This window comes from Equus przewalskii, chromosome 21 (assembly GCF_037783145.1).
Source record: "Equus przewalskii isolate Varuska chromosome 21, EquPr2, whole genome shotgun sequence".
Classification (NCBI taxonomy): domain Eukaryota; kingdom Metazoa; phylum Chordata; class Mammalia; order Perissodactyla; family Equidae; genus Equus; species Equus przewalskii.
In genome coordinates, this window is record NC_091851.1 from 3,494,602 (window position 1) to 3,508,302 (window position 13,701).

Consider the following 13,701-nt stretch of genomic DNA (forward strand, 5'->3'; position numbering starts at 1 on the left):
ATGTTCATGCTGGAAACGCAGGGGCTAGAGTCGGTGAGGGGTACCCACCTACACAACACTCCAGACTGAACACCGGCTTGCTCACCCTTACAAAGCACACTTCAGATGCTTTCCTTTATTCAAAGGCAGCCACGTTTAACAGGTGACGTCGGACTCTCACCAGTGACATCTTTATGACTATAAAAATTGCGGTTTTATGTCCAAGGTCCCACCACCGGTGCACCTGAACTGGGAAGCTGTTCATAGCTTTGGTGTCCTGCTCTAGAAGGCATTTTCTGGGGTTTTCTGACCCCCACCCCCTTGCAAACCAGAAGCCAGATTGCACCTTTGTACCCGGAAGCACTTTGTGGTTTGAATTAACAATGTGTTGGCCCCTGAATACCAAAAACAGGGCTGATAGGTTTACCATGTGTCAGATTCCCTTTGTTGGGTGTGGAGGGGTGGGAGGGGGCCACTCCAGGGCTCAGGATTGTCTAGCCACAGAGAACACCATGGTCCCAGTGCCCTTACTCCTACCCCAGTCTTCTCCAGGAGTGACATCATCTCACAGGAGAAAAAGAGAAGCCCAGCCACTGGGCACTGAGAAAATACAAATTTCCAGACACTGTCCTTGGAGGGGAGGGAGGGGAGACGGGGAGACAACAGTTCACTGGGGTTTTGTTAGGGTTCATTATTATTAAAATAGAAAATAAAAGCTGTGGCCTCTCTGTCCACTTCCTAGTTCCAAGCTTCCTCCATTAGGCCTGGGGGGACCAGAAGGGTGAGGCTAAAGAGAGGAGGGACGATGGTGGAGATCATGCGGGGCTTCCCAGAGAAAGGAAGGGGTCAGGGAAGCAGTACAATGAAAAGAAACAGAGCCACGACTGTAAAGGGCGAGAAAGAGAGAAGGTGGTGGAAGGTGCACGGGGCTGGACCACAGGAAAGGAAGCACAGTAGATAGGGGAGAAGGAGGGAGCAGAGCTGGGGAGACTGGGGAGAAAAATGAAGAGGGCAAAGGGCAGGAAGGGGAAAGTGGGGAGGGAAAGGAAAGTGGGGTAGGAAGGAGGGAGGAAGGAAAGGAAAAAGCGAAGCGAGGGACAGCAGGAAAGAGAGAGAAAAGACAAGGGAAGAAGGAGGGAAGGAGGGTGCCGAACAATCCCGGGAGAAGTCGGAAGAGAAGCTTGAGGCTGACAGAGCGAGGGAGGCCACGTCGGAGCCAAGATCGCGACAAGGGTGCGACAGCCTAAAGCCAAAGTTCAGAAAAGCCCAAAGTCCCTGGCCAACCAAGGAGGTGTGGCCGCAGGGCCGGAGGGCAGGGCGAGGCCTGGCGGCTGACGGGCGCGCCCCCCGCGGGCCGGCTCCGGGCACCTCCTCGGCGTGTCCTCGGTCCTGCGCGCCCCGGTCGGCCCACCAGTCCGCCTCTTCCTCGGGGCTCGGGCTCGGGGAAGCGCTGCCCTAGGAGGTCGAGGCCGGGATGGGCAGTCCGTGTAAGCTACTGAGGCCGTCCGGGGCCTTGCCACCAGGGCTGGGCGGCTTCCGGTCGGCCACTGCGGGAAGAAGCACAGGGGCGTCGGGTCACTGCCTGGCGCAGCGCAGGGCGAGCTTGACTCGGGACGCCCGAAACCGCGGGTGACAGCGTGCGGATCCGGGGGTGAACGCTGTGGCGCGCGCTCAATACTTCCAGTGTTCGGAAGAAGGAAACAAAGATCCGAGTTTTCCAAGGGCTCCACGTGCCCGTTGGCGCCCACCCCTCTTCGTCCCCTTAAGGAAGTCAGTCGCGAATACAGCCTTGGCAAGCGACTCTCCTCGAAAGGCCATTTTGCAAACGCTCTCTGACCGCTGACCAGGTGCACTTCCCTCCGCCCCGCGCCCGCGCCCGCGCCCGCGCCCGCTCAATAAAGGAGGCACGGGCTCCGGGAGGCGCTGCCGACCCGTTGGCCCCTGGCGGGGGACGTTCTCAGATTTGAGACTTCAGCGGAAGGGAGCTGGGAGCTGAGATCCGTGCGGCCCCCTCTTCCTGACCCGCGCGCACAGGCCCGAGGAGCTGCCAACGCGTCAGGTCAGCGGTCCCTCAAAGCGGCTCCGGGCGCTGGCGGTGGGCAGGGGGAAATCGAGTGGGGACCGAGTCACCCAAGACGGCCCTTGCAGAGGGCCTGGGGCGGAGGAATTCCTCCGATATAGGGGGCCGTCGCGCTTTAAGTGGGCGGCATACTCTGCTATGCCCCCGCGGCCCGGGGGTCCAGATGCGCTCACCACTGTGGGCACAGCACGCTCTGGGGCTTGCGGGCCTCCGGATTAAGTGACAGTGGATTTGCCAGATCAGGCGGCATTCTGCGCTTTGCTCTGTTATTTAGGGGTTTGGGAAGGGGCCCGTGTTTTGCTACTGGAAGCCAGAAAAGTGACGCCACGATTGTGCAACGTCTGTTTTTCCTTTCCCAACGCCGGCCGCTCAGCTTCTCCTGCAGTAGGAGGCACAAGCTTGTTTATACCTAAAGGCGCCTATTTTCAACTTTCTTTTTTTCCCCCTACAAGTCCAACTCTGGATTTTTTCTTTTTCTTGCTGTGGCTGTAGAGCTGGGCGGTACACACCCCTCTGTGCAGGGGACACACACGCTCACACGCACGCACACACATCTGGCTTCACAAAGATTTCAGAGGGTCCAGGACAGTGACCGCTCCGCTCTCCCCCGCCTCTCAGCTCTCTTTCCTAAACACAGTTGCGGCCGCCCAGCCAACAATGTTTTCAGACCTTTTCTTTCCACTCTAGACACACACTTCAAGGTGAGGACCTATTTAGAAAACATCTGAGGAGGAGGAGGTTTCCCAGCCAAGGCCGGTTGCCCTAGAGACAGGCGAGAAAATGAACTTGTGAAAAACAAACACCCAGGAGCCCAGAGAGAGATTCCACCCCACTCTGCAGGGCCGAATCCTGCCTGCTTCGGCGTTTTGAGCTCCGCGCGAGCCACTCCCTCCGCCTTAGAACCCTCCTCTCTCCCTTCCCACCCGCAGCCCCCCGGGGCAACGTGAGCGGGTGTGTCGTGGGGGGCCTTGGAGGCTTGGGCCGGCGTTAGGCGCTCTGCAGGCTCATTTCATCTTTAGGGGGCAGGAATGGGGACAAGCGTTTTTAAAATGCTAAGACTGCGATTGCAGGGCTAAAGAGACCATAGGAGGGGGGCCGCAGGCGCGAGGGCCTGGCAAGGGTCTCTCAGGGCGAGGTCAAATGAGACCAGGGTGGGCGGCGGCGGCGGCAGCTCTCCCGAGAACGCCTGCGCCCTTGTGACCCCTGGCCAAGTTTGCTTTTAGGTTCCTTCAAGAATCATTTCGGAGCAGAGATTACTAGAACGAAGCTGCGAGTTACCTTTAACAAATATAAACAGCACCTCTTCTTTGAGTGTATGCAGTATCTTATAGATTTGATTTCCGAATCTTTAGTCTTTCCAAAGCCCCCCTGGGTGGCAGTGTAGAACCTTGAGGTTCTGACGATTACTGGAAACACACTGGAAATACCAGCTGTCTTGAGGGGACATCTGGTGGGGCCTGTCACCTGTGGGGGGTGGGGGGAGGTGGTCCTGCCCTGACTGAAAAGACACTGGGATGGATGTGGACATTCCTACAGTATCAGCGCCCCTCCACTGTCTATGAAGTGGAACTTGTCTATTCTCCCAGTTCCCAAGAATTAAAGTTTCCTTTCAGGGAGGGGAAACGTAAATCCAGACTTTCTTGCCTACATAACAGGGAACCCAGACTCTCTACCCTTTACCAAGATAAAATTAAGAAATCATAATGCATAATTTGACGTTTGATTAAGCTTCTCAGGATAACCATTCATGTTCATTCGCACCTGATTTGAAGAACATACTGAAATATGCATTACAATATATATTATTCTGTGTGTATGTTGTGCTTGTATGGACTAGATGATCAAAATATTTGTTTTTTACTGAGCAGTCATGATATTCACTTGCTTTCAGTAAACAATTTTTTTCTTACTGAAAAAAATTGAGTAAATGATATTCTTACTATTCTTACGAATGGAACAACAAGTAATGATAGCAAGTTGTCTTGTGGGATAAGTTTCTTGGAAGATAATTTCTTAAGCAATGATTAGAAAATTGAAGGCAGTGATTCATATTACTTTGCTTTGTAATTTTTCAAAGACTAGTTTTTTGGGGGCGAGGGTCTTTGAAGTCAGCTTTTCTGCCAATGAGAAGAAGAGTAAAAATCCACAACCCAAGTAGGTATGTAATTCTCATTATTTTTATGTTCTTGTTCAAACATAAACAAACACTTGTTTGCCAGCTTGAGAAATCATTTTTAATGATGGACCTGATTTATTCAATGATCCTTTACCTGGATTTCTAAAGAACTGTAAGGATCAGGAAATTAAATTATTAACTTAATAACGAATGTAGTTAATTATTGCTAACTACTGTAGTTAATGTAGCTAATTACTGCTAATAACTATTAGCAGATTTTGAAAGTGGGTGGGATGTTTCATAATAGGAAGAGAATATAATGGTAAAAGGGACACGAATGCCAGTGCCATTCAAACGTCTTTGTATTTCTGAAAGGAAAGTACCTTCTAAAGAAATCAACCAACAATGATTCCCCACCCTAAACTGACCAGAGTTAGCCTGGAAATCAGAACTGCATGTTTTACCTTTGGGTTACTACCCAGCCCTTATAATTTGTTTCTAATGTAGCACTTGAAATGCCCCAGGACAAAGTGGCTCAATTAGTAAAAGAGGGCCTCGCTCTGAAGATAGCAAGTCTTTTTTCTAAGTCTTCCTTCCTGGGATCAGCCCAGAGGAAATCATTTAAATTTGTGGATATACTCTTCCAGTTCAAATGAACCTGCTTAGTTAAAAGATTTGTGTAAAGCTGTAATGAGGTAAATTCCATTTCAATTTCTAATTCAACAGATGACCTCAGTAATCAAGAAAACAGGTAGATTCCAGGCCAAGGACAAGACCCTGGGCAAAGCACCCACCCTGAGACCCCCTCACCCCATCCTTGAAGGGAAAGCTTAAAGGAGTTCTAAGTCTCAATTTTTAAAATTTCTTTTGCTTGGATTTTCTTATAAATGAACATGGTATTATCCTTTATTTAAATTAAATTTAAAGCCTAAAGCAATTTTAATTCTCAACTTTTGTAAATTTATATCCCAGGATGTTTGTGCTCTGGGAGAGGTGAAAACAGAAAAATACTTTTGTTCCTCCACTTGGCTGATACTGATAACATCTTAATCTTCTCTCTTTTTCTCTCTCGCTTCTTCCTTTCTCCCTCTCCCTGTCTCCTGGATTATGCTATTGTGTCTCACTGAGATTACCTGGAAATAAAGTTTTTTGCCTGGGCATCACCAAAGAGCAAGTGCCCTCCCATCCCCTGTGGCCTGCCCAACTCCACCTGCCCCCTACTTCTGTCTTGGGAAGTGTGAGGTGGATCCGCAGCGAGTAAGGACCCTGTTGTGATCAGGAACATCCCTCTGCCCCACAAGCCCCCCCCCCCCCAGGCTTGTGCCCTGTCTCCTTCACTGCTGGGGTGGGAGTCCCTAAGGTGACTCTTCCCTTCCCCATGGTAGTTGAAGTTGCAAATTTCTAGTGCTCAGAACCTAAATGCAGGCAGGTTCAAAATGAGCAAATCCAGACATTTTTTTCACCAATGGGGAAAATGAGGACTCAAGGGCAGGTGAGCCTTTCTGAAGTTATGGGAAAAATCAGATCCCAAGGTCACTGTAAGAAGATGCCTCTCACATTGCTGACCTCAAATCTGTTAGTTGGCTTATGGGGGGGGTAGATTTATGGAGGAGGGGGGAGAAGAGGAGGAGGAGAGAGAAGCCTCTCAGCCACATTTCCCACAGGAACAAGGACCCCAAACTACACAGAGTTCCAAAGAGTCTAGGCTTAGGGACACATGGTTGAAATGCTCTCTCCTCTCCCAAAAGATGTGTTTAAGAAAATGAATCCAAGGGGACATCAAGGCCTGGCAAAAAAAAAAAAAAAAGGAACCTGGAAGAAAAAGATGGGCAGTGCCTGGAAGGATCTAGGACAGGTGCAACCCCACCTGTGGGTTTCAGGTGTCACAGCAGGTCCACCATAAAAGGCAAAGCTCCACAGGCCACAGAAAAGTGAGGTGCCTTCACCTGGAGGGTGCCTTCTAGACCATTCTATGGATAGAAAACTGAGACCCAGAGAGGCGCATAACCTTGGCCAAGGGCACAAGAACCCGATCCAAGGCTAGGAGTCCTGTTCGCCAGTCTGACCCTCTGTCTTTTCTCTTCGTACAAGGCCGGGGGTCAGTCCTGGGGTGTCTCTCAACCTCTGCCTGCCTTTCTAGGGTAAGGCATACACCTGTTAGAAATCAATCTGCTCCAAGAAGCCGCAGGCTTAACGTTTAACCCAGAGGAAGGATTTATGCCGGGACCCACTCTAGCCTGTCTCTCTGTCTCTCTCTCTCTCTCTCTCTCGCTACCTTTTCCCAGGCTCACATCCCCTCCCCGCCCCTGCACCCTTCCTAACCCTCACGGCATTCGTCCGACCCCCTCCCCGCCAGCGCCCCTCACCTTCTCTGCCGGGATGCTTGAAGGTCATCGCCGCCGCGAGCTCTCCGCCGTGCACGGTGACGCCGGCCCCGGGGGGCGCCAGCGGGGAGGCCTGCGCCGGAGGCCAGGGCGCGCCCGGGGCGAGGTAGCCGCCGGCCGGCGCACTGTACACGCCGTGCTGGTTGGAGGCCGGGTAGGCGCAGGCCGGGAGGAAGCCGCCCACTGCGGAGAGGCCGGAGGCCGACTGTGCGGATAGAGAGGGACAGACCCTCAGCAGCAGGCAATTCCGCCGCCTTCTCCAGCACACGCAGTTACTGAGGTGGGGATCCTCATTTGCCCCTGCTGTTCCCTCAATTATCCCCGCGCGAGGCCTGACCTCTAATTTTTCTAGTAAGAACTCTGGCAGAGTGATTTCCACTCAAATTATTATAAATAGTAATAAAAGGTGATGATAGCATTCACCATCCAGGATTTAGAGAAACGGAGTCCTCGACCATCTGTGATCTGGGTTCCAGCCTTTTTAGCAAAAGTATCTCAGCAAAAGGCAAGTCAATCCCCTCGAAAGCCAGCCTCCCCCAAACCAGTGCGCTTGAGCGAAGGGGAGAAACACGCGGCACGGAAGCTCGGGCGGCCGCTGGGCGCGGGGGCGCGTTCTCTTCTCTGCCTCTCTCTTCCCCCCACACTCCCCCAGCCCTTCTGCTCCCCTGGTTAAGGACATCTTCCCCTGCCGCTTGGTTACCTGAGTGTATTTAATGTCGGCCTCCAAGGCAGGTTTCTCGAGCCCATTCACTGCTGAGGTGGCGGGGAAGGCCGTGCGGTTCACGCCGGCCCAGTCTTCCATCTTGGGGGAGTAGGCGGCGCCTTCGCTCCCGGCCAGAGCCCCTGCGGGGGACACAGGACGGATTAGGGGGGCATCCAGATCTGCGCTGGGCACGCCAGCGGCCCCGCAGCCGGGACGTTTACACGCGAGGCTACAGGCGCTCAGCTCGCATCCGAGGGCGCGGCCAAGGGTCTTCCAAACACCGGAGGCGGCCAAACGCGCGGAGAGCGAGCGGCGGGGCCGGAGGGCCGGAGGCCAGGGAGGTTCGCTTCCCCTCCTAGCGGGCAGAGGGAAGGAAGGCAGCAGGGCCTGCTCCTCGCTCCTCCCGGCCCTCGACCCGCTTCCCGCGAAACCGCAGTTCTCAGGCGGGGAGGCGGCGCGTGGGGCAGGGGCTCGGTACACTTGGCCAAGGCGGCCTTTCTGCTGTCCAGAGACGGCGCCCGGAAAGGTCCAAGTTCAAATCCACAGCAGGCTCATGAGAATTATATGGGTTTCTCAAAGTTTCCCCGTCTGCAGGGCTGGGAGAGGGTTCTACTCAGAACTGCCTCCGGAGACTTCCTGGGTCTCCCAAAAGAGCGTCAACTCAGCGACCCGCGCGCGTCCCGGGCACGGCTGCTTCTCGCGCACGTGTGTGCCCGGGGAACCGAGAGAAAGCTCCAGATTTCAGCGCAGGCCTGGTGAGGTCACCTCCCAGCGAGGTGCCCACCGGTCGCTCCATGGGAAGCTTTGGCTCCAGCCGGCAGCCCAGGCCGGGTTTGAGCGAAGAGAAGAACAAAGCGTGTTCGCGGCCTCGGAGGCGCGCCTCTCTGCAGCTGGAGCTAAGCATTCAGTTTCTTTCTGGCCGCCCCTCCTTTCTCTGGGGCTACGGTGAATTTTGTTTCTTGCCCTCCTCCTGAGTATGCTCACCTAAGAGCGCGCCATCCCCTGGCCGCCTGCTGAGGGCAGGGGACAGTGCGAAGAGACTCGGGACTCAGTCCCAGCCCACAAGCGTTCTTGCCCGAGCCGAGCCCCGCACCAAGGCCGCCCTACACCTCTCTCCATCTCCCCGCCGCCTCCCTTCCCACTGAGGCAAAGACCGACAGTTTGCTGAATTATAATTGCAGGCAAAGAGCGAAGCTTTGTGAGCTTGCACCCAGAGGACTGCTGCAGTCCAGTGGCGCCGTCACCCGAGACCCCAGCTCTAGGACCTGCAAGGCTGCCCGGCCTGCTGGAGGTCTAGGCCACTCCACAGGACCCACCAGAGGCCCGTTTGCCTTTTACTCAAAAGAGCCTCTGGGCCTGGGAGGGACAGAACCCTTTGGGGAACGTGAGGGATGCCGAAAGATCCAGATCTTAAGAAAGGGTCGCAGAAATGACTGCGGTTTGTTTGGCTTAGATCTGGCGATAGGAGTTTGCATACTTTTTGCAAGAATGAAAAAGCGCAATTTCAGGCCTCCGAATTTGTGGTTGGCGATTGCTCGTCTATTTGGGAAATATTTTCCATATTTGTCATAAAAAGTTCAAGATGTCCGAGGACTCCCACAGAAGGCCCAGGACCCTCAGCCTTCCTGGCCAGCCCGGAGCCCTCCCCTGAGCCAAAACCGGTGGGAGGAGGACGGCGAGTGTGACCCCGCACCCACATGCCTGCCCTCCCCACCCCCTGCCCCCAGTCTCAAATTCTGCCCCTCTCTGAAGGCAACAGAGGGCCGCCACGACTGACCTGTTTGCTCCATAAACGTCCGGATGCCCAAGATGTTGCTGACCGAGTGCGCTGAGGGCCATGAACGGGGGATGCTGACGTGACCTGCTGTGCCCGGGACCCCGTGGTGGCTGCCCATCTTGGCACCCGTGGGCGACACGGGGCTGGGGTAGGGGTACTGGTAAATATGGTTGTAGGGCAGCGTTGGCTGCGGCGGCGGCTGCTTGCTCGGCTCGTAGGGCCCGGGCTGCGCCAGGCTGCCAATCTTATTGCGCAGGATGCGGCTGATGGAGCTCACAGAGGGCACATTGTACTTGTCGCAGACGCCGTCGGCCAGCAGCCGGTCGCGGATCTCCCAGGCAAAAATGCCAGGGTCGCCCTGCTTGTAGTCCCGGATGTGTTTGACCACGTTGGGGGTGGTGACGCGGGGTTTGCTGCCCCCAATGGCCCCGGGCAGGATGGAGCCTGTCTCGTTGTAGCGCGCCAGGATCTTGCTCACGCAGCCGTGGGATACGCGAAGCTGCCGGCTGATGTCACAGGGTCGGATGCCCAGCTGCGCCAGCTCCACGATGCGCAAACGGATGGCATTGGGCAGGGGGCGGCCGTTGACGAACACACCGCCCAGCTGGTTCACCTCGCCGTACGTCTGCTCTGCGGACGCGCCGGACGAGAGTGAGCGGGAGGGGGAGAAACACCGGCGGGTTAGCCACGGGTGGCTGCGCGGGGCTAGGGCACGCACCCAGGAGCGCCTCCGAAGATGACCCGTGGGTACCCAGAATCTGAGAGCAAACGGACTGGGTCCGGCTCCCGGAGTGAGTGCGGGCGTAGGGACCGCAAGGCGGGTACCGGGCGCTTCAGCCCTCCGTGGCCTTTCGCGACTTTTGATGCGTCTACTTGAGACATGCCCTCCCGCGACACATCGAACTTCCCCCCACTCCACCCCACCGAGGGCTGGGGGCGTGCGGAGAATGCGGCTCATCTGGGATCCAGGACCAGGTCCCCCAGGGAAAGCGGGCGAGAGAGAAGGGAGGCGCCAGGACACAGCCGAGCTCGTCAGCCCTCCCGCGCCCTGCTTGCCTCCCGCCCCTTACCCATGGCGCGCGGGCCAGCCAGCTGCCTGGCGCCGGGGCGGCCGGGGCTGGGCCCGGCGCAGTCCGGGAGAGCTCGGGCGCCGCCGCCGCGGGAGAGGCATAGAGCGAGGGCGCGCGCGAGCCGAGAGCCGCGGCGGCCCGGCCGCGGGCTAGAAACGCGCTGTGCGCCGCCGCCGAGCGCGCCGCCGCCCGCCCCCGGGCCCGCCGCCGCCGCCGCCGCCCGCTCCCAGGACACTCTCCAGGCCCGCGACCCCAGGCCCAGCGTGAACTTCATCCGATTAGGAGAAATTCGTCTGACCGGGAGGCTGCAGCGTGCGGGGATCAATTTGACGTGTCCTCCACGTCAATCTCGGCAGTCACGCCGGAGACGCCCGAGTTGGCAGCTCATTGGTTCCCGTCACTGCACCCCGGCGCCCCCCTCCCCGCCCTGAAACTCTACCCCCTCCTCCCGTCCTCCTCCCCCCTCGGCCTTCCTCTGGAACCCATCCCCCTACACACACACACACACACACACACACACAAGTCTAACCCCAGCTGGGCCTGAGGCCTTTCACTCGCTCCGCTCCCCTCGAAGCCTTACCCCTCTGGTTTTGAGAATGATGGGGTAGTCATTTCAAATAGATGAGTAGTACTTAGTTTCAACTAGATGAGTAGTACTTAGTACTAGTTTACTACTAGTACTAGTCTGGGTTTTAGTTTTATTCTTAACTCCACCGCCATTACTACTAAGATATCAGAGGATTAAAGCTGATCCTGGCGAGGCGTTTAGTGTGTGGCTGCCTCTACCGCCCCTCTCTCTGGGCCACGGGAAGAATGGTTTCAGCGCCCCAGCTCCTGGCGGGCGTGCGTGCAACGCGGCGAGCGCCCAGGGTGGCGTAGGGCGCCTGGCGGGGAGGGCCCAAAGCGGTTTGCTGCGGAGCCCACTCCCGCGTGTTCAGTTTCTGGCTGAGACCCCAGTCCTCAGGAAATCTTTATAATGTTTAGTGGCCGCCCACTCCCTTGTGGTAATGGTGTGATTTTAGTGAGTGATGTGAGGGGGGCACATTCTAGATCCCGACTCCCTGCGGACAGCACCTCCCCCCAACTCATTCTCTCTAAGAAGTGACACAGGACGCAGGTCGGAAAGGGACTCGGACCTGCTGCCGCCAGAGGCAGGGATGCGGCCCTCCCTGGACCCAGGCGGTCCCAGCGGCCTTTGCACGCTCTAGGCCTGAAGGGCAGTTCCCTTCTCCTAGGCCGGAAACCCGCATCCTTCCACGTGGGGGAGGCTGGGTCTCACCTTTCACCCAGAACCTGCGGCTTCCAGGGGGTCTTCGTTAAACCGCTGAATGGCCCTGTCCCCTTCATTTAAGCGGGGGTTTGCGCAACCCTTAACTCTTTGGCCTTAGCATTAAATGTCAAGTCTTCTTTATTTCTATCCTGCATCAACGCCCAGCCTGTGTCCCTAACCGTGGCCGCCACAAAGAAAGCCACGCGGTGAGGTACAGGAGAGAGCAGGTGGAGGGACAAAGCTCCTGGTTTTGCACTGGCCAGGACCCGGGAGTTCCAAGCGTGAGGCCAGTAAGCGCCAATGGCGTTGGGCTGAACTGTAAGAGCAGGAAGGGGGACCTAGGAGGGAGCCTAGGAAATGCCATGATTCTCGGACTCCCGTATGCTCCCAGCTCTCCTCAGGAGGCGGGAAGAATCCCCCGCCCCCTTCCCCCCAAGAGTCTAGCGTTTGGCAGCCACCGGGGAGCTGCGTACCGCCACGGTGCAGTGATGCTGCCGGAGGCGCGATGAACCAGATCAGCGCAGCCTGAGGAGCAGTGGCGACCTAGTCCCTGACCCCTTTCCCTCCGCTGCGGACCGGAGAGCGTCGCTGGCTCCTAATCAGCCTCTGGGAATGTGTCTATGAGGAGGGCCTGAGCCATAAATCTGGTTCTTTGGAGGGAGCGCGCGGGCCCGGCAGGGCTGGGCCCAGGTCCACAGGCAAGAATTATCCTTGGAAAAAGAAAACCCAGGTTCAGAAGAGGTGAGGACTCTCCCCTCCCGCAGCACGGAGAACACAGTACAGCGTCGGGCTCCGGGGGCTTCGGGGAGGCCTGGGGACTGGGAAGAGGAGAGTCAGGGCACTGGTGAGGGGAGGGGGTACTACCTGGAAGCCTAGGCTAGGCCTGTCCGCGAGGCGCAGGGTCGGGTTACAGAAGGGGAAAGGAGGTGCTTGGATTAAAGTGGGCAAACCCGAACCAGGAGCCCTGCGAAGGCGCGGAGCAGAGGACTGGGCACGCGCTAGATTTGGGGGCTCCGAGGCCATAGGGAGTGGTCTGTGCCCCGCTCAGTTCTCTCCAGATGGTTTCGATACTGTTAGCCCTTGATCTAGACTTTGGTTGCCTAATTTTCAAGACTGGCTCAGAGACCAAAAAGATTGATTCCTAGACCTGGGAAATGCAACATCCATAACTCAGTGCATCCTCAACATAAGGTAAAGCAGTTAAAGCCATTTTTTCCCCTGCAGGCGAGGAGTCAGCAGGCAGGCTCAGAGAAGAGCAAATAAGGCCAGTCGTGCCGCGGTGAGAGCCCAACTGCCCTGTCAGAGAATGGTCACCCCATCTCTGCTGGTAGAGTGCGGGGCGCTGGCAGGTGCAGTCCAGGACTGCATCTTCTCCCCACTGCCCTCGGCTAAGGGCGTCCGGGGCTGGGAAAGATGGTTGGAGGATTGCCCCTGGGTCTTTCTGAGGTGTCGGACCCACGGGGCCCTCACTAGACATCCCACATCCCTCCACCCTCCACCCCTTCAGCAGCTAGCTGCTGCCTGCTGGGACCACACAGCGCTCGCTGCAGCCTGCTTACAGCCCGCCGCCGAAAAAGCTTAGTTTGTCGCCCCCTGTCGGCCCGCGGCTCGGCTCTGCCAGTTCCTGCGCCACGGCTGGCCTGGGGGCGAGGTGGCCCAAAGGTGGAGCGCAGAAAGAAAGGAAACTTCTCTTCCATCTACCCAGGATGCAGCTTGGTCCCCTCCACGACCAGGGGGCGGCAACGGGGTCGGCGCTGAGTGCACAGAGGTAAAAAGCTCGCGGGTTCCACTTCTATGCTTGGCTGGGTTTGGCTCGGTTGTTTTGAGCGCCCTGGACGCAGCGTGCAGCAAAATGAAGAGCGTCTCCCAGGGGCGCGGGAGCCGCCGAGCTAAGGGTGCGCGTCGGACCCGGGACATGACGCGTCCAGCTGGGCTAAATGCCCGGAGGGGAGGAGGACGGATTCGAGGGTCCCCAGTGGCCTCGGGAACTGACCTAGGTTTGCCAAGGCGGAGAAAGAAGGAAAGGCAAGCTCCGTGCCAAAAGCGTGGGGCAAAGAGGAGGCGGGAAGAGGGTGCGTGCCTTTCTGGGGACTGGCGGCTGGTGGCGGCAGGAAGGGTGGTGGGTGTATATTCCTTGGCGGTGCACCACCTGAGTCCAGCACCCTAAAGTTAAGGCTGCGAGACAGTCAGAATTTCGGTGACAAGGTCGTCCTTGGAACGACAGTCCCCCCCACCCCACCCCACCCCACCCCACCTCACCTCACCTCACGTCTCCAGCGTCGCTTTGATTTTTGGTGGGATTGGGGGAGATATTTGGGTGTA

The 13,701-nt window shown here is 57.0% G+C and overlaps 1 protein-coding gene across 1 annotated transcript; it reads right to left on the reverse strand.

Moving 5' to 3' along the window:
* Positions 1–77: 77 nt before the first annotated feature.
* On the reverse strand, positions 78–10,105 carry PAX1 (paired box 1). The gene is made up of 4 exons (XM_008529085.2): positions 9,040–10,105; positions 7,260–7,402; positions 6,542–6,764; positions 78–1,526 (listed from the first exon to the last, which is right to left on the reverse strand). The coding sequence occupies exons 1-4, from the start codon at positions 9,995–9,997 to the stop codon at positions 1,435–1,437; spliced, it is 1,416 nt and encodes a 471-aa protein (XP_008527307.1). The 5' UTR covers positions 9,998–10,105; the 3' UTR covers positions 78–1,434.
* Positions 10,106–13,701: the final 3,596 nt, after the last annotated feature.

What these genes read in the sequence shown, in the direction of transcription:
- PAX1 (XM_008529085.2), bottom strand. Translation starts at nt 9,997, where the DNA reads ATGAGCCGCATTCTCCGCACGCCCCCAGCCCTCGGTGGGGTGGAGTGG. An exon ending in GACGTTTATGGAGCAAACAG is followed by an intron (nt 7,403 to 9,039) that starts GTCAGTCGTGGC and finishes TGTCCCCCGCAG; the next exon opens with GGGCTCTGGCCGGGAGCGAA. An exon ending in CCGACATTAAATACACTCAG is followed by an intron (nt 6,765 to 7,259) that starts GTAACCAAGCGG and finishes CTATCCGCACAG; the next exon opens with TCGGCCTCCGGCCTCTCCGC.